Source organism: Paralichthys olivaceus, chromosome 16, assembly GCF_024713975.1.
Source record: "Paralichthys olivaceus isolate ysfri-2021 chromosome 16, ASM2471397v2, whole genome shotgun sequence".
Taxonomy (NCBI): Eukaryota; Metazoa; Chordata; class Actinopteri; order Pleuronectiformes; family Paralichthyidae; genus Paralichthys; species Paralichthys olivaceus.
The window spans coordinates 10916465-10941426 of record NC_091108.1 but is presented as its reverse complement, the minus strand read 5'-3'; the positions used below and the strand labels follow the sequence as shown (position 1 = coordinate 10941426).

Below are 24962 nucleotides of genomic sequence, written 5' to 3'. Positions count from 1 at the left end.
AAAGATGTGCTTTGCAGTCAATGTGATGGGTGAGAGCAGTGAAGCACCTCCTTACGCTAACATTTTTAACAGAGGGGCAAAATGGGTCTTTTTTTTCTTACAGCCGAACAACTCAAAACACAATAAAAATTCAAATTGAAGATCAAGCACTGAGGTAAAGAGGGGGCCATTAGCAAGATAGTATGCATTATTTCTGCTTTAAAATGCTGTAATGGGAACTTTGACCAGAGCCGGACACATAAACCAGTCAGACACCGCCCTAAAATAGTACAAGCCTGGCCAAAGTTTAGCTTAATTCCACTAAAACGGCTTTTAATGGCTGGAACAGGAGCGTTGACCCACAACACAAGCTGTGAATTACACGCAGTGACAAATGGGCCTGAAAACTAGCCTGCTGTGATGCTGAGCCTTCCAGTACAACACTGCTGTGTTTCACTTACTGTGGCTTACATGCATGAGTGGATTTTTACAGTGTAGCATAGACAGCATTTCACTCACTGGTCCTGGCATTCATTGTTGCCGGTGTACTCTGGTTGCTGCTTTTCATGGCGGATATGCCGATGCCGTATTCGGTGCCTGGCAGCAGGTCTGAGGCACAAAGAGAGAAGCAGTAACTCATTAAGTGCACATTAAAGCAAGAAGCAACATCACACTGCCTCGTTTCACGCTCTCCTCCTCTCACAAGCTGCATGTCAATTCGTTTTTTTTTTCATAACAGCCCAATTAGCTCTACATCGGAGATGATTTCTTGGCAAATTTAGATGTACATCAGTATGATTTGTGGGTTTTTTTGCCCACTGCATAATTGATCAGTTTCAAATCAGGAATGGAGATGAAGACATGAGCGATGAGAAATAAGCAAGAGTGACAAAGATTATTAGAGGAGAAAGTCAGTGAGAGCCACATAGAAGGAATGAGGGGAGAGAGAACATTGATTGCAGTGGCTGAAAAGAATGACACGAGGACCTTTAGCTTCTATTCTCATGCCGGCCATGCCCTTTCCAGCACCGTGGCCTTTCAGGAAAAACATCCGGGCTGACCCTTCCTCGCTGACAGCCTTTCAATACACCCACAGGGCAACAAGAATTTCTAAAGATACAATCTGTAGCACCAGACATGTGTTAGTCTTAGAGATAATCCTGCTATGTAAAGCTGGTGCCTCGCAGCCTTTAACAACACATTACAACATATATTATTAATTAATGTGATAATATGACTCATGGAAAAGTGAAGGCAAAACAAAGTAACTGAAAGAAAGACCAACTCACCTGTGAGAGTGGTCTTAGAGGTGGCTCCCTCATTTCGTGGCACAATCACTTTATCATATTGTTCTCCTGCTAATGTGCTGTACACCACCTGGTAGCCCTCCACCTACATTCAAACATGTGCATATAAACAGTTACAGAAAAACACAGTTTAAAGTGAAACTTCAAGTATTAGAAAAATCAAAAAAACACACACAGGCATCATTAACACACGTCTCTTCAAGTTAGTTTGCTAAGGCTACATACACACCTGGTTTTCTCATGTAGTTTTTGTGATCCGATCTCAAGTGGACCGCTCTAACTCACGTCCTCTGACCCACTGCAGTTTGAACTGAATCTATTTCTACTCTTATCTGTGCCCATACGACTTGTTTGTGACCATCACCAAAATATCAACACCGACCGCGACATCATGACTTATGTGTTTCTTAAATTGGTGAATTCTTTCTTCACTGCAGCTGCATCAGATTCATTCAGCGCCTCCTGAGTCTCTCTCTCTCTCTCTCTCTCATGCTGACACACAAAGATTGACACATCTGTAAACTCAGACTTGGTCAAAACAACATTGTTGACATATATGCGTTAATTTGCATGTAGAGCGGGGGAAGTGAGATCCGATCAAATGTAGTCACAGGAGACACATTCAGGAAGCATTTTAATGCCAGGTGTGAACCCACGTACTTAGCGCTGGCCACTTAGGATCGGATAGATGTAAATACCAGGTGTGTATCCGGGCTGTTTAGGACTCTAGTAGCAGCATACACTCTCTTTCATCAGAAATGTAATATAGAAGAAGAAGAGGCAGAGGCTTTGTGCTTCCTGGTGGCCAAGAAAATATTCGTCCCGAGAACTTTGAAGTGCTGGCACAAGTGGCCGGTGCAGCTGGGGCTAAACCCTATCTTAGGAGCCTGGTGGTCCCCCCAGCCAGTGATTTAAATGGTCTGTGTTTTTATGTGAGAAAGAGACAACCAAGGGGCCACAGAGGATGGGGGCATTGTTTGGTTTAGGGGTTAAGTTGATTAGAGAGCATTTACCTTTATATATATAAAAATGTCTTTACATAGAGACTTCCCAAACAGTTAGCATACGTACGCATTGGTCCTATAGAGACAGTTTCAAACACTAGGTGGTGTTATTAGCCATGTTTAACCCATAGTAATGATTGTGATTTATTATGCATCAGTGTGTTTCATCAAAGAACGGTCATGTAATTTAGTTAACAGTTAAAACACTTTTTAAATATGCAGTATCTCTTTAACAGCTTTCTTTATCCTGCTTTGCTGATGGCTGAGAGAATTAATGGTTAACTCTAACTATTGGCCCAGGATGATATTTGGCTCTCTGTCAACACTTTGCAGAATCATGAGGCTGAATAAATTTGCAGTGCTAAAAGGCATCAAGGCGGACTGGCTTCATAAGTCTGGGTGTGTGGTTAGTGAGCCCTGCAAATATCACTGTAACTACTGAGTGAAACATCATGATTTACTACATTTAAATTCAGAGTGAAACATTCAGTGATCACTTGCACTTGGGGTCTTTTTATCTTTTTCATTATTGACATTGACTCCGCAGACGGATGGAGACCCATCTGTTTGTGACAACAGAACAAAAACAAGACTTAAAACCTGTCTCAGGGCTGAAGTGTTGAGGAAAGGTTGATAGAGGGTGGATAGGTCAGGGGACCGACGATTAATTATCAAAGTAATTTTACAAAAATGACAAAATTGGCACATGCTTGGTGATATGAGAAACAAACAAGGTTTTTCAGTATTTTCCACAACATGTAAAACCAAAATCTCTAAGGAGAGTCCTTCTTTGAGAGGATTAGCATGAGTAGCTTCCAGTGGTGGAAGAGGACTTTAGCTACCTACTATATATAGGATCATATACAGTAGTCAAGTTTTAATCTATTCAATTTAATAAAGCATTGTGTTATATCCTAATTTGCACAGTAACTAAAGCTACAAAAATACATTACAGTAAAACAACTAAACATTTTTCTGTGAGGTGTAGTTGAGTGGTGAAATATAAACTCAACCTAAATTAATCAAGTACAATTTTGACCTGATACCTAATACAAAATGTTTTGTAAACAGGGATTCCAATTAGGATACAAACCGACGTCCAAATGAAGTAAATAAAGAGAATGAATATTCAGCTCATGTCTAATTACCTCTGCTTCACTGTTATCCCATTCGAGCTCGAGGGCGGTGGAGGTCTTGGACACGAGCCGCAGGTTCTTGGGGGCATCAATTTCTGAGAAGAACGATAAAGCTGACAATGTTGGGGACACTGAGACCAATTCTCAGGGATTGTGAACAAGAAAACTTCAGCAGTTTAAACAGATTCAGATACAGTTGGTGTCAACCTGTCCTTTACTTGACTGAATCTGTATCTGAGATGATTAAAACTACAACAGACTATCATCACGCGCTACAAATGTCCATTTGTAATATTATATATCCCGTAAACAATTTTCACTAGATCTTACTTCATTTAGATAATGTTGAAGAGGACAAATTAGTGCATTTAAATCGTAGACGCAGTTGAAAACAATGTCATTTTGATTAAGTTGTTTGCACTCAAAACAAATGAGGATGATGTTTTCACAAATACTTTCTTATGCACAAACTTCATGGGAGTAAAAACAATCCCATTGAACAGATGGTACCTACCATATCACATACTGTAAGGTTTGCATTGGGCCATATGTCATTTAGCATTCTTTTTCTCACACAAACACACACACACAAAGCTATCACCACATCTGCTCGCTGTCAGACCTCACCCGTAGTGAACTCAGTGGAAATGGATCCGCTCTCGTTTCCTTTCCTCAGACCTCTGACAGACACTTCGTAACGAGAGCCAGGGCGCAGAACCTGAGGCGGCAAAAAAAACAGAGGAGGTTTAGTCCACCTAATCTTTTTCATGGATTTTCCCCTTTGTTTTTGTTTTATCTCTAGACACAGAAGGCAAGGGGACTGTGAGATTAGATAATTTAATAAACATGACAAATGTGCAAACACACGTGCGCACGCGTACACACACACACACACACACACACACACACACACACACACACACACACACACACGTGTCGTGAATACAAATTAATAACCTCAAAGTCAACTCACAACCCACAGAAAAACATTTAATTTGTGAGCACAGGTGAGTCCATGTACGTATGATCAGATCTCTGTAACCTCAAGACATGAAAACATGCGCAAAAACACACACACACACACACACACACACACACACACACACACACACACACACACACACACAAACACACACACACACACACACACACACACACACACACTCACCTGGAGTGAATACTGGCTGAGTGTGGGCTGGAGGCGGAAGGTGGTCCGTGGCCCCTCACCTCCCATGAGGCCATAACGCAATATGATCTGATCGATCTTCGCTTTTGGCGGTGTCCACTCCACGAACGCCACCGTGTCTGACACATCTCGCACAATCAGCTGAGTGGGGCCATCAATCACTGAGAGAGGAAAAAGTATTGAGAGCCTTTGTGTTATGATCAAGGCAGAACCACTGGGGTATTATCAAGTTGTTAACCTTTCCATCAAAATACTTCTTGACCAGAGCTGGGTATTATTTGACATTTTAAATTTATTCATGCTCTCAGTTTGGTCTTATTTCAGTTACAATTACTGAAAAAGTCTTTTGAATTTGAATTTTTGTTTTGTCAGACCAGACTTTGGCAGCTTAGTTCACAGAAGACCATGTTTTGGTCTCTTTTCATTGGTTGACATCTAAAATAAAGTAATTTATACATATAACCCATATCCCAGGTTTCAGACTTATACAAGTAACAAGTTCTGGCTTAAAACTCTCATTAGAAAGATTTGAAATAATCAATGATGTGATGATGACTAAGTGATATAAGATTTAAAAATAAGTGAAATGTGTGAAGCTGGATCTATGATCCTTTTAAAAACGGCTAATCAAAAACAGACCAATCAATAATTGCTTCATCAAAAAAAAGTTTCAGCTCTCCTCTGATTAATTTAAATACATTAGTATACAAAACAATAAACTTCTTAAAAATTACATCTTGTCCAACTCCAAGTAGCTATAAACAGCCTTGGCCTAGATAAAGCACGTTCTTGGCCAAATTATAAAACAGAATCAAAGAGTAAGTTTGATGCCAAATTCTGCTTTGGACTAATTTCAGTCAACTTTCAGGGAAGCAAAAATGGAGATCTTAAAAAAAAAAGAAGAAAGTTCATGTCAGTGCTTCAAGCTTTTGCAGCAGAGCTGTAGATGTGGATTTCTTATCCGAAACCCAACTGGCATGTAAAAACTTATCAGAGCTGACGCACACTGAGGCAATGGGCTTTATCTATGCAAGGTGTAAACCATAAGCCGTGATTTAAGTTTCTCCGAAAGGGAATTGCTGAAAAAACAACATTCTCTGGTGTGAAGAGCTGAAAACACACCTTCCACTTTGACACTTAACATTTTCTCTACAAGCTTTCATTGTTAGAGTATCACTGCCAATATAGAGGAATTTCAGTCAGAGTAATGGGTTGTTAGAGAATGTGATAATTAGAACTCTGTTTCATTAACCTCTTAATTACCTCTTACCACAAAAGCTATGGTGTGACATCTGTTGCTTTAGCAGATGTCTGGGTACATGCAGGTGCTTTGCATTTTCAAACTTTCTTAATGAATGGGGCTCAAAGCTTCTTTTAAATGGCATTCATACATAGTTGACAATAGTTAATAACAATAATTATCCAATTAAGTTTGAAAAAATAGACATATAATATGAAATGTTTGACATGAGTGTTTTAAATTGAAAGAGCCACACTGTTCTCGGATAGCATTACCATTCTGTTGCTGCAGGCCCCGGGGGGGAACTCATGTTAATGGAACATTTCACATAAAGAGCGTTACAGGACCAATGTTCTCCTTTAACGTCTTTCTTTCGGTGCTTGAGATCTAAATGAGTCCCACACTCAGGCTTGACATATCGCAGGTCCACCCTGAACCTTGATGTATTAGAAATTGGCCCCCTGGGTCTCGTCCTAGAAAACATCCTGCGGAAGATGGTCGCAGAGAAGCGGTTTTCTCATCAGCTGTCCTCTCCCTCAGGTTTTATCTGCGACTCTTCATCACATTCTTCCTCTGTCCCCCAGGGAAGGATAAATCTTCGTTCTAAATAATTGAGTAACTTCAAATTTGTCCTTTTCTCTTTCTTTATCCAATAAGGTGACCTGCAGTGGGCCACCATGAAAAATTAATGAGGGAGTTCCATGAATTATTAATCGATACTTAATTACAACCCCCCGAAATGAACAAAGACCTGACAGGATATTGATGGTGTTTTGACTGCGGACATCAAGAGTTGGAATTGTTATGGACGAGGTTTGAATTGGATCTATTACATCTGTCTGACCTGTGTCAGCAGGGTGAGGAGTGGGGGCGATACTGCCGTGAGGTTTACATCAGGCACATAAATGGTGGCAGGGCAACAAATATGTCAAGGTGACACTCACTGCCTGGGTTTTTTAATGGAGGTGTGAGTCACATCCTGATCTTCAACAGTTCTAATCAATTACTCATGTAAATTGATTATCAATTCAAACATGTTTCCAGCTTTTTCAATATGAGGTCTTGTTTACTCTCTATTTACAACAGCTACGCAGGATTGAATCATGGCATCAAATCCTCCATATTTATGTTGATCATTTCAGAATCAGCAGATGTTTATTCATACATACATGTTGTGATGGTAGCAGTGACTGGCTGACTTCGACCCTGATCTCGGAGCGCCACCAAGTTGATGGTATACTCCTCCCCCGGTCTCAGACCAGTCTGCACCAAGGAAGTGATGGTGCTGGGCAGCTGTGCCGTCATCCCTCCATCATTGTCCTGGGAAACAGACAAACAGAGGCGATGTGATGAGAATCTGGCAGAAAATTAAAAAAACATCCTAACCAGTAAGACTTAAAGATAGGGTTGGTAATCCTAAATCCTTAGCAAGAGCAGGGGCAGGTTATTTACTGACAGACAGGTACACGTCATTTAAACCCTAATTAAATAATTGGCAACATACACCAGCTTTGTATTTTTCAGACAACTTTGCTTATTCATGACTATTTGGATGTGAGGAGGATTTCAATAAACAAAATAAAACAAATTACCAATCCTACCTTTAAATATTGACTTATGTGAATGATTTCCGTGCAGTCAATTTTGTTATCACTATACTGAGATCTTTTCTTTTCATTTATTTGTGAGCTTGTGGATGGTTTAGCACATTAACTTCCCAAACCATGTTACTTGGCGAAAAAGAGTTATGTGCACCACAGTGATATTTGTCTCTTCTGCAGAGGCAGCACTCTGTACACTTCCAAAGACCTGTCACTCATCCATATGGAGCCCTCGCTATTCCCAGCTGTTCTCAGAGAGCCAGTGTTGCACATGCACTTCCTGCCAACAGACAGATGTTACACCCACTGCTGCTCCGAGGTCCCCAAAGGCCTGCGCCACCAAGGCTCATATTAAAAGAGAATATATAGCAGCTTGCTACTTCCCTGATTCAGATCTGTGATTAGAGATGTACCGTTTAATCAGCTCAACTAAATTACCAGGCTGGGCAGCAACACACAACGCTAATGATCCAATAACAAGTGGTTTTCAATCTCAATAACAATACCGCTAAATGAAGGTAATGCTAAATTATAATAAAATGAATCACCATGACTGTACATCCTACTCACATCTCCTGTGTCGGTTTGCTCATAATTGTTCATCAGTCTCGCCACTGACAGCTCCCTTAGATAAGCAATTACAAATCATCTTGTGGAGGTATTTCTATTACTTTGATTTCATTGTGCCTGAGGATAAATGAAGAATTTTTTGACCGGTATATATCAGCATATATTGGTCACTGGTTAATTAAGTTTTTCCAAGTGTATCAAAAAGGGGTGAGAGGTGATCTGAATAATTCTTATAATATTATTTGATTTAAAATGTGTTGTTGCAATGGTCTCTTTATAACTGAAATAAGGAAATGCAGCACATTTCTTATAATTACTTTGTATTTACAGAAATATTAAATGAATAAATAATGAGCACATCATTTTATGTGTGAAAATGTGAAAGAGAACATTTTGAAAAAGTAATGGGGAAGATCAAAGTGTTCCCCAGCGGACAAAAACATTAACTGTGCAGAGAACGTCTGTGGATTATTCAGAGCAATGGGGACAATGTTTGTGGGAAAATACATCACTGTTGACTTTTTAAGGTAATTAAAAAAGTAATGATATCTATTGCAAGAATCCCCAAATATGATATATTGGAAGACATTTTGGTTCTGGTGCTGCAAACGCTGGCTGCATGGCAGCATTCTGATGTCAGGTATCTACTGTAGGTGTTAACTTTGGGTATTGACGCTCACCCTACCTCCTTCTTTCACTATCTCTGTTTCCTTCTTACAGAGCAGTGAGTTCAGTGTTTGTTCACATTGGCAAAAGCTTTCATGCCTACTTCCATTACAAGATTGTCAAAATTCTAAATCCCTGTTGCTGGATGAGATCCACAGGTGGCAGGGCTGCCAACTCATAATATGATTTCCCCCATGGCTACAGTGAGGAGGGGGAAAAACAAGGGGCGATAGAGGGACAGAGAGGAGGAGGAGGAGGAGAGAGGTGATGGAGAAAGAATGGGAGTGGAGGTCTGGAGATCTCCACCAAGAAGTGGTGGATGGTAAACAAGAGATAAATGGGAAAGGGTGAGATGATGAAAGATCGATAGAGGAAGAGCTGGTAGAGGAGAAAAGGAGGCAATTAAATGAAATTAGGAGAACCACAGCTTGTTTTCTTCTAGAAACGCTCTTTCCTTACAAGGGCTTGAAATAAATACATTAAAAAACATCTTCACATCAGATTTAGTGCTTGGAGTCTGGCCGGACCAAAGGATATCTCCCCCTGAGAACACCTTAAAGGAGAAAACCAATTACTGTGAGAGGGCATGAGATTAGAGTGCTGAGACGACCTGAGTTTACAGCAGTGAATTGGAAAGAGAAATCTTTTTTCTTTCTGCCTTTCAACCTGGCACCGCTACGGTTTTTACGAAAGGGTTATTCTGGAAAAGGGTTTAATGGCTCATCCATCTAACAGCCAATAAGCTTAAGACAATCTGCTTGTCTAATTTGGTTTGGGGCCCCAAGAAAACGTAGGAAAGTCTATCCAGATATCCTCTTCCTTTTGCTACTTTAAAAAAAGCTTAGAGTATAAAAATTCTTAACAAATTGCCATATTTATTGTTAATAAATTGTTATTGTTGTTAAAGACTACAGGGGCAGTTCAGGGGCCAATCAGATTTCATCTGGGGCTAGCGCCCTCTTGGCAACTGGATCCACCCCTGCCATAAAGAATATTTTGTCCTCTCTACAAGTAAAACTCAACTTTTTTGAGTGTGTGTGTGTGTGTGTGTGTGTGTGGGTGGGTGTGGGGGGCAGGCAGCATTTACATTAGGATGAACACGTTCACCAAATTCTCACACAGCTTTTCTCTACCTTGGGAATGAAGCTGATCTCCCATCCATCAAAGGAATAGTAGAAGGGTTGCCAGTGGACCTCCACCGACGTCTCTGTGATGGATTTGAAGACTAAGCCGTCCGGATTGGAGAGATCTGGAGAGTTAGCAACAGACAAATTATTGTTCTTCAGCAACCCACACAGCCCATGAATCACTTCTCAATCTAATGCTGTCTGTGTCCGACACTGGACATTTCGCTTTTAAATTCCTGTTTGTGTTCTGTTGTCATGTCTTTGTTAATTTTCTTGATTTTGATCATGAGTGATGCTGCTCGGACTCAACAGGTTTTTTTTGCATTTTTATCTATTAAAAAATATTTCAAGCATGAACACAGGTTTCATAACTCACACAAAAACTTTCTTTTTGCTCAGATATGCAATGGTTTAGAAAACCTTGAGGATTATGTCAGTTCAGAACATATAAGACCCACTCACTTTTTGCACAGTTTTCTATGTTGAAGATTTAATTTTAAATGGATGAAAGTGGCATCTGAATACTTTCCGAGCCAGCGTACATATAAAACTTGCACCACTGATTCCATAACTCAGACTTTGATATTGCAAATTGCTAAAATGACTTTTTCCACAGGCAGATGGGTCCCTATGAATCTCCCCGGATGATCAAATACAACATTTTATAATGAAGTTTTGCAAAGTCAACCCAACAATTCATATCATCACTGATAAATGGTTGCATAGGGTTTAAATGCTTCAAATTGTCTTTTACTACGTCAATTTCTATCACTGGAATTAAATTCACTTATCTGTGAAAGGGGGGGATAATATTACCAGCAGAGACTGCACTATCAAATTGTATCAGCTGTGTATCTGCCAGCTGTATGCGAGGTAATACAGTTTTCTGTTGCCAATGAAAATAGACTATTACTTATTTGTGGACTGGAATAAACTTAAATGATATAAATGGAGGTGATGAAAATGAAGCAATAGAAATGGCCATGATAATGAGCTGATAAATGATCCAGTGATGTGATTCATTTTAAGATGATCTGATTGAAAGAGAATCTGTCCTTTATGCATCACTCATCATTTTCATGATCATTTTATCTGAATTGGTGCTTACAAACTGAAACACCCACTCATTGAACTGATGACCAGCAGCAATGCTGAGATTTTCATCCTTGGACTTTTATTATCACACTTCACTGAATTTTCCAGGCAGGAAAGTAACTATTTAAATGTTGAATATGTGGTCAAATCAACCATGTTATGCCCTTCTGGCCGACTGCACCTTATAATATTCCCACTACTTTTTTTAGATGTATATTTATCATGCTTTACTTGAATACTTTAGGTTCATCATTATTTTATCTATTCTTTATAAAAAATGTTATATATTTTTTTTCCTTATGTAATTTCTGAGCATGGCTAAAGGGGAGCCTGGGACTCAAGCATTTCATTGCCAGCAACTGCTAAATGTAATTGTTGTGCATATGACAATAAACCCATTTGTGTTAATCTCTGCAAGCTGTTTATTAATTTACCCTTGACCCTGTTGTTTCTAGCTTTTTGATATTATTATGAATTTATTATCTATTTTAATGATAAAATACATTTTGGACAAGTTTGGTTTCAGATTGTAAATATTGTCTTTGTTGCTGCTTGACTGAGAAGACAACAGTGATGCTCCTGTGCAAATGTAAAATAAACATAAATATTTCATCACTGTCATTATTCGCCTCCAGTTCCCTTATTTTATTTTTTTTACTTCCATCCTTGATGCCACTTTCCTGAAATGATCAATGATATTTTTTATCAGATAAATGATAAAACAAAGGACCTGTGGATAGGACCTGAAGATACATCTTCGCTACATTTTTCACTATACATCCCTTTTTACTGATCCATTTTTCAATCTATGTGCACTTTTATGACCTGCATTTCTATTAATGAGTCTTGGTTCCGTCCAGCTCTCATATAGGTGAGTTTGCCTTTTTGTGATGAGAAGCATCTGGTTTATGTCTCCATGTCAGGTCTGTTGACTGGGCATGAACCCCACCAAGGAAAGTTGTAACTCATAGGGTGTCAGATGGTATTCATAAATATGCGTGTGAGTGAAAATTGGAAACAAAGCAGATGTTAGAGGCAGGAATCACAACCAGTTGCATAGAGGGGCAGGTGCTGCTCTCACATTGTTGACATTGAAAAACATCTTTGGGATGATTCAACCGAAGAAAAGACAAGTGAGAGACAGGGTGGGTGTGCATCCACATGAAGGACTGATTGCTCGTAAGGATAACGAGAAAGTAAAGTGAGGTATTACATTTATACTTATATTTAGGCCTCTGTGGAAGCATTTTGTTAAGTTAAGGACTGCACTTACACGTCCAAACAGAAATGCTGTCAGGGACACTGATGCTGTTGTTAATGACGGAGAACACGTTGATGTTGTACTCCAGGCCTGCCTCCAGGCCTGAGATGGTACAGGTGGTGGTGTTGCCTGGGATCCTTAACTCTAGTTGCACACCTGAGAGAGAGGCAGGTAATAAGATACACAGACACAGGAATACATCATTAATATGTACTATATGTATATATATATATACTGTATAAAAGGGTGTATTTTTACATATATTAATTCAACTGTTACGTTCCAGGCTTTTAAAGAGCATTGTCACTGTACTTACCTCCAGGGCTGCTTGGTGTATAAGTCACCAGGAAATCTGTGAGTACGACTGAGCCCTCCCACTCCAGGTCGATAGTGCGATCAGTCACCCCTCGGACCATCAAGTTCATGACAGGCGCCACTGTTGAAATAAAAAATAAAAACAATCTGGCTTTAAATATGTATCATCATATATTACATTGTGTGTGTGTGTGTGTGTGTTTGTGTGTGTGTGTGTTATTGTATCAGTAAATGTACCCCCGTGTCAACTTTGTATTAACTTGTTAATGTGTTTTACACAAGTCCTAAAGTTTACAGCTGGCCTTACTTAGCTGAAACATGTGAAAAAGTACTTGTGTTCCAAAGTACAGGCGATTGACTTCGGTAACTCTGTAGCTGCAGTGTTTTGGTGTACCAGATATGGCAGAGTCTGTCCAGTCAGATCCAGTCTATCCATCAAACTGATCCCACATGAGGGTACATGGGAGAAAACTACAACACTGTTTAAAAAAACTACTGGAAACTCAGGACTCACAAATGTGGATGTGTGTTTTAGCCATCGGGCTGTATATTTTAAATTTGCAGCATCAACTCAAAATCTCATTTCATTCTCAAATAGGAAACTCTGCAAAACTCCTGCAAAAGCTAAAACATAGTTGCATGCTTTGGGAAATGACTGAGAGCAGGGCAAAGGTATGAAAATAAACTTAGATTAGAAATAAAAAACCTCTGAGATGGTCCTTCAGGCATTTACCCACTCCTGTGCCTGTTCACTTTAAGATAATCGCACATTGCCCTCTGCAATCTGTATTCTTTGGTATATACAGTATATGCCAGACTGTGCATTCCTGCCAGTAAAAAAGCCAGTGCTTGAGGTAACATTAGTCTTAAGTGTTAACATGAATGGTGAGAACCACTGTCACTCTTTCAGGCTGAAGAGAATATTGTCGAGCCGTAAACCTGAGAGGTGGTGTGGAATTTAAATTCAGAGGGATAAACAAGTGTTTAGAGCTCCCTCTGCCAAAAACAATGAGGAGGAAGAGGAGGAGCAGACAGGTGAAGGACATAAGGAGGGGAGGACGAGACAGAAGGTGCAAACAGTTTTCAGCTGAAGAAATGACGAGATGGATGCACAGAGGACAGAAGTGAACAGGAGAGGAGAGAGAAAAAGAAGTCTAGATGAGATGAAGAGAATAAACAACTGATGCAGAATGCCAGTTCAAAGAGAGAGAGAGCGAGAGAAAGTGGAAAACAGAAGAAAGGAGAGACAAAGAGAGGAGAAAAAGAAGAGCGAGTGTGATGATGTGATTAACGACCTCTCACTCTATCATCATCTCTACGTACATCCTGGGATACAGACTTCACAGCGGCACAGATGACTCCCTGGGGAACATTTGGACACTTAAGTAGCCGTTTCAGCTCCTTCCACACACACTCGACAGATGGCTGCATCCTTTACTATAGCTGGCTCGTTTCAAAACAGTGAACCTGCACTGGGGACAACTCCTGCAGCATTCACTTTCATTTCATCAACTGGACTCGGCTTCGTCAAGTATGTGAAGTAAATAACGAGAGAAAAGAAGGAGTATTAATCCGCGGGGTGGGAGAGGAGTGATTGAATGAGGTCATGCAGGAGGCTGAGGAGATGAGCTTCTTGAAAGTAAAGACATTAACTCAGATAGAGAGCGAAGGGCACACTCTCAAGTGAGCTCTCTGGAAAAGGTTGCCCTGAAAAGCCAGTCGAGACCGTTGAAACTGAAATCTGTGACTTTACACTAGATACAGCAACGACTTGTTTTATCATCTCACTGTTTGTTGCTATGTGAAAGGTCACAGACGGCCAGTTAATCTGAATGCAAATACTTGTTTACTCAATTAAAATCATGGCCCATGAGAGAGGAACAACATAACATCCTATCAACAATATTTGATTGCAGAAAATCAAGAGAGTCCCTGACCTTTGCGGCTGGAAAACTTTTCAATCCCCCAGTTTCTCGTGTGACCTCTTTTATTTTCAGTTTTAACACATTTTGTTCATCAAGCTAAAAGCATGTAAGGATGAGTTTAAAGGACGGATCCACCAACTTCTCCCACCCAGGTAGAAAATAAAAACAAAAGAAAATCTTAAATTCTGCCAAATTTTGAGTTAAACAACATGGTTTCGAGTTAAAATTCATTTTCTGAATAGAGATTTTGCTTATCAGCCATAGTCTTTTAACCATCCCAGGTAGACACAAACCACAAGCCACGATATTGTGAAATGATGCTATATGTTCATGTAGAAGCCACAAGTCTGTGATACCAACTGTGTTTTCAAACAAAACATGTTTTATCTACAATGTCAAGGAAAAATACGACATTACCCACAATCCTCTGGTGGAATTAGCTCTTGAGTGTAATTCCTGTATTTCTCTGACATTGTTGGCAGTAAATCAGTTTCTCCAGATAGTTCCAGTGTTTGTCTATAAAGATTCATCCTCATGTGGCGCATTGCCTTTTGAGTTTTTGGATACCAGCGTCTTTCTAACTAAATCATCTGTTTTTGTTTGATCAGTCTTCTGCATTTTGCTCCTCACCTGTTTTCTGGGCATAACACCTACACCACTGCACACTGCTGATATAACTTGCAAACTAATTCCTGCTGCTCAATGTCTTTGTCTTCTTGTATTCGTCCGACTCGCTGAAGGTTATTCAAGAATCTCGCCGGGAGTCTTAAAGTCTCATTAAGTTTCATCAGTATGCCATCATAGGCAGACGCAGCAAAAATCGACTCAACTAAAACCTTGAGCAAAACGCCAGCTGACAACAGAGGTCAGAGCATCATTAGAGGGCTAACTTACCTGCAGGCTACTTCGTGTGATGGCGTTGCTCTAGTTCATCTGCTCAACCGGCTAAATTTTAACTATCGCTCTAAATTAAATCGGTTTTGAGTTGATATATGATATAAGTTGTCTTGTCTCCTCCATAGTTACAGTCAAAGTGCTTCTGCTCCTTTGCGAGCATCGTTGCTTGTTTGTTGCCTGTAAATATCAGAAAAAAAGATGTCCCTCCACACCACCTGTTACAGATAATCTATTTCTTTACTGCTAAGACGAAAAAGAAAAAGTGAAGTAGTTGTTTGCAAAGATGTATTGTCACAGTTTCTATTCGGTAAAAAAAAACCTCTGTCACAAGCTTCAACACAATTTTAGTCAAAAGAGTGGGTTGCTCACGATGCTGATGATGAATACTCACCTGTGTTTAGGTGTGTGTGTGTGTGTGTGTGTGTGTGTGTGTGATTGTGCATTTGTAGTAGTTTAATCATCTAATGGCACAATTGATGTAAACAAAGCTCCTCCATTATTTGTCTATATTTATTACAGTTAGGCTTCTAAACTGCTTTTCCACTGTGAGATTTGCTGAAAATAAAAAGCCACTCTGTTCAGATAAACTTGATTGATGCTATGCAGCAGAGTAGGGCAATAAAAAATGGCAATCAAGTAGGACTTTCAGAGCCGCTTCACAACGCTAACGTCCACAGACAAATGTAAATGTCAGTTGTCACCACAGCTGCGTTCGGTGGATGTCAACAAAGGGAGAATGGCGCTGATATTTGCCCGATGCGACATCAGCACTCATGGATGTGATCGTGGAATCCCTCTGCTGTCAAGATTAAATGCCACTATAGTGTGGATATATTTTCATGTGAAAAATACATGGATTGTAATATTTTCCTCCATCCCTGACAATAATTTCCTCTATAGGCGCCATCATTTAAATAAATAAAATCCCATTTCTTAAAGATAAAACACTTAAGCCAGTCACCCTACAGGACTCTGGTATCTGAACTGCTTTGTTTTGTATTCAGCAAGTTGCCCTCTACAAGTATTGGCTATTTAGCCTCTAATTCCAAAGAAATAAGCAATTCACACTCCCTCACTCGGTGTGGATATTAAATCGGGGGGCAGCACTGAGGAACCAGCCTTGGTAATATGATTTGCAGTCCCTGTCTTTCGATCACACGCTCCTCTGTCTGCCTCATTTGTCTCCTTGTTGACAGCTGCTTTAAAATGGAAGAGGAGGATCTGATATTTGGGCGTGGAGAGCTGCCACCAAACAAAGGAGGGTGCGGGCTCAGAAGCCGTCTCAGCTGCAGCGGCTAATGTGGCTCTTCTCCACACCTGCACGATTGTGACTTTTGACAAATGGAGGCTGTTACAGCTTCTGCTGTCCGACAGGTCGCGCGGCCCGCCACTTTCATTTGAAGCACAGACGGGTTTAGTTTTTTCAAGGCCGCTCACAGAAGGTGGAGCTGTGAGTTGTGTTTACAGATGTGTGGACCTCACTTACTACTGCACACACAGACACAAGCCTTGCATTTAGAAGTCCAAACAAAAAAAATGCGTGGCCAGAAGCAGCTATCAGCGATGGAGCAAAATACATGAGATTTACTTTCTAAAACAAAACTTTATTCTGTTTTTAAAATATATTTTGTTGGCTTTTAACCTTTATCCAAAGGACAGCAAGCATGAAATAGGGAAAGAGAGTGGCAAAATGTTCGGTATTAAAATGATCTAGCCTTAAAGGCCACTTAAAGCACTTCACTGTTTTTCACCCATTCATCAAGTGCATCTGTGTGTAACACTTTCTCTGTCGCTCATCAATCACATACTGATGGCACAGCTGTCAGGAGCACTTTCACCTACAGTATCTTGAATGGGGGTGACTGGGATCAAACCACCAACATTCTGGCTAGTGGACGACCCACTCTCCACCCTGAGCCACAGCGGCCTATAAAGCAAGACACGCAGCAAAAGGACTGGGTCAGACCAGAACCAGCAACCATTGTCTGAGTGCTCAAGCCTCTGTAAGTCTTATTTAGCGCTCCATCACACATGAAAGTACCAAAACTTGTGTTATCCCTGAGTTCGACATTACTTGTACCAACAGGTAACTTTAATTTAGTACGTTTTATTTCGTAATGCAATTAGTGGTGAATTGATTAGTCGATTAAATCAGCAAGTAAATGCAAAAAATGGCAAACATTCCTTTTTTTGCTCTAAATTGTGAGTATTTTCTGTTTTGGTCCTTTTTGCCTTATTGTTAAAATAATATCGTTTTTGGAGTGATGGTCAGATAATATAAGGATGTCTGTTTGGGCGTTAGGGACTTGTGGTGGACATAGACATTTTATAAACTAAACCTATTTCATTAGCTGAGTAGTGTTAGAGCCATAACTGTATGTACTTGACAGATGGTGTTTACACAAAGATGCTGCACCACACTGTTAGATTGTAAATCTATAAAAAAATCCAGTCCAAGCATCATATTTATCTAACAATGTGAGAACATCCAAAGCAACATTTAATAAGAGCAGCTCAAACTGTTTGTTGGTGTTGTTAATCAAGTGAATTTTTTTTTTACTTTATGTCTGGTACTCCAACACTGTAAGTAAAGAAGATTATTCTGGACTGTAATCTGGACATTCAAGTGACAGTGCCAGCCACTCATGATCAGAACACCCACGGCTACAGATCATCATTCTTGGTAATGGATGCACTTCATCTAATGGTGCAGCTCTTATTTTGAAAGAGACCTGTAACTCTCCAGAATTCTGCCTATACTCTTCAGAGGGTCACACAGTGTCACTGTGAAACCTGTTTAGGTCGGATGGCTGCTCTGAGTTACTTGGTCGTACTCAGACTGACAGCCAGTGTTCAGGGAGGACAACTTCTTTGCCCAGAGTTTCTGCTTCAGGGACCTGAACCGCAAATGTCGGACAAACTACATTTTGTGCTTGACAACAGTCAGAGGATTAAACTGATGTGAAGAAGAGAAAGTAGTGGCCTACCAGAGTTGCAGTCATCCCCAGCGAAGCCATCCTGGCAGACGCAGAAGCCCTCCTTGCAGACTCCCTTCTTGCTGCAGTTGTTGGCGCAGTACACCAGCGAGCAGTCCTCTCCCACGTACCCGGGCCGGCACTGACACGTCCCGTTGATGCACAGCCCCTGGTCCGAGCAGTCGTTGAGACACCTCCCGACCATGCAATCCTTGCCAGTGAAGGACTCTTCACACACGCACTCCCCGTCTATACACAAACCACGGCCTGAGCAGTCCGAGGGGCACCGTGGCTCTGAGCAGTTGTCGCCCCCAAAGTCGCGGTCGCACACGCACTCCCCTTCGATGCACACGCCCTGGCCGGAGCAGTCATCGGGGCAGCGGGGCTCGGAGCAGTTTTTGCCGCTCCAACCTTCTTCACAGATGCAGCCGCATAAGTCGAAGCTGAAGCTGCCGTGGCCACTGCAGCCTGGGACAAAGTCCAAATGACCTGGGAGAAAAGTACATGTTTATATCTATCATTCAACAAAATAATGCTTTGATTCAAAGACAAACAAAGCTCCAGCACAATCATCCCTTAAAATAATATTCCAGCCTATTGGGCCTTTTTTAAGAAGACAATAATAATACATTAGGAGTAATCTACACTTCAATAAGCTCATCATTTAAATCACTCAAGAATTTAATATCAAATATTTAATCTGCTTCATGTCTACCAGCCTGGATTTTAGACAAAGTATCAAGACATCAATGAAAACCTGTCTCATTTCCATCCTGCCACCGTCCTCCACAGCTGAGCACTTCCTCCTCATTCTGATTCAGATTGTGACTGCTAGAGATAATCATATTCTCACCGCAGAGACGGAGCGTTTTCAGAACATATTTAAATGGGGTGATGGTGTCAAATGAGCAGGTCCTTTAACCACATTATATCCTATAACTCTATCCATCCCAGTTCACTCATTGTACAATGTCAGCATCTTCTGAATAGTGAACAAAGATTTCAGAAGGTTCCTCTGCTCTGAGTCTGAGACTGTGCAGCTGCACAAAGATGTCGCCCTGCAGCATCTGGATTCTGCTGATGTCTTCATTCAATGTGTCAACACATTGCTTTTGTGACAATTTTACCTATAGAGCCGTTTTTTTTCTTGACGCATATATGAGAGTTTTGTCTTTGCCTCCAATAGCCAGATACGAGATAGTATTGTTATATTTCTACCTACCACCAAGGATGAGCCTAGAAATAGCCCATTAAAGTTTTGTGGAGATCTGGACAAAGATGCTCACCTACAAATTATTTTAATCACGTCTTTAACATCTACGGAGGCCGCCATGTTTTTTTACATTAGTCCAGACTGGACAAACTAAACATCTTTTGAGTTTTTATGACAACTGAAGCTGCCACAGGTTCTTTTTCATGTTTGGAAGGGGAGGCTGAGGTGAGGGGTGTTCAGCTGCAACATGCAACTTTAACACTCGACAGCACTAAATTCTACACACTGTAACTTCAAGTGAGAATTTTAGAGCATGATGGAAGTAGCATTAACTGAATATTAACATTATCAAGACCAACTTAGAATACTATATTTTAACATATTACATGTTTTAAAGACTTAAAATTAAGATTACTGTCTTAATGATTATATATTTGTATATTAAATCTTAGATTTTTTTTTGACATTTTACCAAAAAACGTTTTGATGAATTTGAGGGGACAGTTGGGCTTTAGCGGAGGTATGTGCTCTAACGAATATTATTCTGTTCTGTGCAGTATTAACAAAAATTACAAGAATATACATGTTTTCTTCTTCCTAACATAACTCACCCATGGCTGAGCTCTCCCCACAGCATCCGGACCCACACTGAGCTCGGAGCATGGAAACTTCTCTCTCTAGCATCTCCACCCTGGTGGCGAGCTGCTGGATCGTGGTTGTCACTGCACAACCACACGCAGCTTTGGGGATGTTGATGCGGTGAGTGAACGTGACCTGAACAAGTTAAGCAGTGTGAACATACAGTCCTAAACATCTCTTCTTCTACATCCTTGGATGACCAGACACTTTGAGATTATTCGGATACATGTTTTATTTCACCATATCAGACTGACACAGACATTCATGGGTGTCCCGGGTGCTGATCTCCATCACAACAGCAGCATTTAAATAATCCCTTCCTCTTTAGCTGTTTATCTACAAAGTAAAAGCACAACGTTCATTTTGTTGATGTAATCCTCTTGCTTTTATTTAAAAAAATTGTGAACTTGGGTCTGACGATTGTGTCGATTGAACAGACAAAGCACCAGTTTAGTTTATTTTGAGGAGAAGAAATATGCATTGAACTAGACCCTCTGCATCTGGGACCACCTTCTGGTTCTCTAATCACCAGACAACATAAACCACCAGTTCAAACACTCGACCGAAGCCTTATCGACTCATAAAGCAACTAATCAACTAATCGTCTAAAGAAACCTCTCAAACCTGCCAGGGGCAAAAGGTGGGCACCTACCATCCAGCTAGACTGGGTCCTGAGTGAGTGGTTTGACAATTTGCTGTATGTGTTCTTTGATTGCTTTTGGAATCAATGTTACCTGCTTGCTGAAGGATGAACAACGTAGTTTGTGCAGGCATCTCCAGAGGGGGTGACTAAAATAGCTCTTCATCATAAACTTCTAAATGTAAATCACTGTGTGTGATGAAACAGATGTTGTCCTTCAGAAATGTTTCTGTGCCGCATGAGACTCAGTTCAATTCTCTTGAGCTTTCATCCCTCGAGCTTTTGTCTCGGTTTGAATTTCACTGAATTTTATTGTGGTTTTATTCAAAGTGTAAAGCACCTTTTAAGGAAAAGTGTGACACAAATAAAGTGTATTATTATTATTAATATTATTTTTATTTTGTCTTGTCACATATACACTCAAAGTAGCTGACTACCTCTTGCCTCTCACAGGCGTAAAGCTTTTAGAGGTGTCTAACATTGAGCATGTCATTTACATACTCAGCTTTAGTTGGACAGTTGTGTTCTTCTGTGGCCGTGAAACTGGCACACAACAAAAGAGTTCACTTTCTGTGTGATGCATTTCCACACTATTTTCTTTTTCAAATCCTGGGAGCTCGCTCAAGTTATTTGACACTGGCAGCTGGCTGTCGGTGGCAGCGACGATTGGCCTATTCCCTAATTATCTGAAGTGATTTACATCGTTCAGCAGAAAACAGGTGTGCTCCTGTTTCAAGAGTCAAAACAAGTGCAACTAGTCATCCGCATGAATATTTCTCAGTTAAAAAAACCCCATCTACCTGGCTGTCAGCATCCAGTGTCTGCTCCATGTATTCTGATGGTCCAGCTGGATCTATTGGACCCTCAACAGAAGGTCTGGACCCCAGCTCAGCACGTGAATCTTTTAAATGAGGAGAATGTGTCTTGAAAACTTGCTGGACAGCAGATGACATAGCTACAGTGAGTTTAAACCTAAAACACTCAATGAATCAGGGGAGCTCACCATCACCCGGGACAGGTGGTGCTGAGGCGTCCAGGTCGACAGAGCACAGAGACTCTAAGGGGACATTTATATTGTATACATGGTTAAAGACCACTGGTTGCTCCAGCAGTGTCTGGTTGGTGGAGGAAGCGGGCTGATCCCCCCCGGGAGTCTGTCTCCTCACTCTGGTGGTACGAACCAGCTTGTTGTCTCCTGATGGAGCAGCGTGAGTGGCCTCCTGGAGAGAGAGAGAGAGAGAGAGGGAAAATAGGAGGGAATGTAGTCTCAAAGGTTTGAAGCTGTTTTTGTGCACTCAAACTCGTGTTCACAGAATGATAGAGTGAAGACTGAGAAAAGAGCCCAGGGGACACAAAACAAGATGACACTAATATAAAGTCTATGAAGGATTCTCTCACTGGCTGCAGTGCTGACATTACAATTTTCACAATAAAAATGTGGGTCATTTTCAAAGGACTGAGCCATCAATTCAGTGAGATGGTCTTTCTCTGTGGCTGGCTGAGAACTCAGACAATTTCTAATATTAAGATATTTCAATAGCAGAATTATATAGATTATATTATGTATATACAATGAAAATATTAACATGAAAATGTGTAGTTTTTAAAAATATCTGATAAAGAAAGTTACTATATGGGGATTTCTAGCACGACCTGCATGAAACAGACCATTTGTTATAACCATTTCCCAAATAGATGTTGAAACAATATGTGTAGGGATGCAGTGATACCACCAAGGTTTGGAGGGTGTGTCTTGTTTTATTTTCTCTTTCAAATCCAAAAGCAACAAACTGTAAAACGGGCAACTGCAACTCCACCATTTTGGGTGTTTGCAAAGAGTCGGGCTGCATTACACATGTGGTGTTCAATGAGAAGTCTCACGTTTTGTAAGACTTGTATTGTTGCAATAAGCAGGTAGAAATGAGAGTCTTGAAGCTTGAATAAGTAGAGTGAGGGGCAACAAGCAGAGAAGGGACAACAAGCTGCTGCAGGGTTGCGAGTGAGACTTCTTGTTGAGTGAGACGTGTAATATTGCCAGACTCGTAGCAAAGACCCAGAATAACACAGCCTTTGAGCCTGTTATTGGTGGAAAATAGCACTTTAAGTGTCTATTTTATGAGATGTCGCATAAGATTACAGTGTAACCACTGTAGCCGATAGAGGTGATCTACTGGAGTTTTAGTAAGTACCATTCATTGCATACCCACATTTATAAACATATATAAAATCAAACAAGGTACATACAAATAAATGCTGCAATTCACCTTTCAGAGCACACTCAATATTGTTTTATTATTATTACAAGATTCCTGTATTAAAATGGTTCAGCCTGAAAAGTGATGTGAGTAATTGATGCTTTTATAAAATTGTCACTGGATGGAAATGAGAAGCTTCTGTCTGAAATAGAAAACATGTTGTTTCACTTACAGGTTTAGAGAAGTGATTATATATAATGATGGTCTAGTTTCTAGAACAGTTGTGGAGGAAAATGACAAATATGAAATATAAAAAAACACACAGAAAGCACGCAGTTAGTCTGAGACATCACTCCTCTTTGATACTCTAACCAGCCAGGACAGAATTGGAGTGGATTTGTGCCCAGAGTCAAGTGATTAACGCGGCTGCCAAAAATGGTGGATTGCAAATAAATAATGAATATGAAAAAGGCCCTGGGCAGCTGCACTCAGTGAGAGGGGAAAAAATGGACAGGGCCATTTTGTCTGAACTCATTTTACCTGTAGAGCAAGAGACAGAGCCAAAACCAGGATCCAGCTTGTTACGGGTGCTGTGGCCCCACGGTGCTGCGGTGTAAGTGGCATGCTGCGACGAAACCTCACCACTCCTTTCCACACACACCTGTGGAGGAGGGAGACGTAGCAGAAAGGTGGAGGAAGAAGAGAAAGAGAGAGAGGCGTTAAGAGTTAAATGAAAAAAACAGTCAGTGGTGGTGTCTGTGTTGCATGAAAATGTGTTTTCTGAATACAGACTGTGGCCGTTCCAGGGTAGTTTTTAGTGTGCCAACACGGGAACTTTCATGCATGTGTGTCTATTGAATGTGTGTTTCTGTGCACATGGGAAGTCAGCTTATCCCCTGTAAACGGTAAATAAATTCCTCTGATCCGATTATGGATTATGGAGCCGACTTGGAACCTCTGAATGTATTTCACTGCTCAATACCAAATATTTGATCTTTCCACTCTGGAGGAATATAAAAATGTAGCTTAGGGAGAGTTGATAGATGGATTTCAGCAGAGACGTGGTTTGAGTGATGCCGCTGTAATCCCCTCTCCATTGAGTGGGGGAAGTGAGAACAGGGACTCACTGAAATAAAAAGCTGCACAGAGGAAAAAGTGATGTGGATGCTTCAAGCAGACTGCCACATGTCAGAACAGACAGGAGCGTGCAGAGCTTTTAAAGCAGCTATGCTTTAATGCAGCTGACATATCACACATCCTAATCAAGCTAAGAAGGTGAGTTATCACACAACAGGAGCTAACGCAATTATATCAGTACAATGGGCGTGTGAGTTCATGTGTGTTTTGCAGTCATTTAAAGCACAACTCCCTTGAGTTTCAACATGTTCATGTCGGAGACTGTGTGGGCAGAAGATTTAGTACGAGACAAAAAGTAGAAGAGAAAAAAACATCTCACAGATGAGCCTGTGTAGTCTGTATTCACCGGCTCCTTTTATCACAACAATGCATCTCATGTTGGTGAATGAGGGCTATTGCACTCAGATGGCGCCTTTTGTGAGAGCCAGATGGAAGTCCTCTTATCACACCTAACTGGCTCGGGCTGTTTTGATCATTTATGGAGAAAATGTTGAAACATCAGTGTATTTGCACATAAATGAGAAACTGAGAGAGAAAGAGAATCCCAGTGTGTGTTCTGCTCTCATTCAAAACAAAATGTTTTGATGCATATTCAATGAAGATTTCTCACACTGCCGCACTTTTCAAAAGATCTTTCTGCTCCCACCTGAGCAACACCCTTCACTTTGAGACAAAGTCAAACAACCTGTGTATGTGCATGTGTGTGTGTGTGTGTGTGTTGTACAGTATGTGTGGTAAATACAAACACAAAGAGTGTTGACACAGGCAGTATATCATGAAAGAGCCATTGGGGAAAGATAGTCAGTCATATGTTATCTACTGCACGCCTCGCTTCAGCCAGTGTGGCTAATGTT

At 40.7% G+C, this 24962-nt stretch overlaps 1 protein-coding gene across 5 annotated transcripts in view; it reads right to left on the bottom strand.

Moving 5' to 3' along the window:
- Positions 1 to 24962, bottom strand: part of tnr (tenascin R (restrictin, janusin)) — a 159982-nt gene that overhangs the window by 47816 nt on the left and 87204 nt on the right. For 4 of the 5 annotated variants that reach the window (XM_069511223.1, XM_069511226.1, XM_069511227.1 and 1 more), the window contains 14 exons: positions 23512 to 23632; positions 21780 to 21996; positions 21577 to 21677; positions 20109 to 20271; positions 18297 to 18773; positions 12489 to 12608; positions 12185 to 12328; positions 9823 to 9938; positions 7022 to 7172; positions 4595 to 4773; positions 4054 to 4144; positions 3439 to 3539; positions 1269 to 1371; positions 499 to 588 (listed from right to left, as the gene is read on the bottom strand). In XM_069511223.1, the coding sequence (XP_069367324.1) occupies positions 499 to 588; positions 1269 to 1371; positions 3439 to 3539; positions 4054 to 4144; positions 4595 to 4773; positions 7022 to 7172; positions 9823 to 9938; positions 12185 to 12328; positions 12489 to 12608; positions 18297 to 18773; positions 20109 to 20271; positions 21577 to 21677; positions 21780 to 21996; positions 23512 to 23632 (2174 nt within the window). The remainder of the gene's footprint in view (positions 1 to 498; positions 589 to 1268; positions 1372 to 3438; positions 3540 to 4053; positions 4145 to 4594; positions 4774 to 7021; positions 7173 to 9822; positions 9939 to 12184; positions 12329 to 12488; positions 12609 to 18296; positions 18774 to 20108; positions 20272 to 21576; positions 21678 to 21779; positions 21997 to 23511; positions 23633 to 24962) is intronic. The other variant, XM_069511224.1, reaches the window with a different exon arrangement.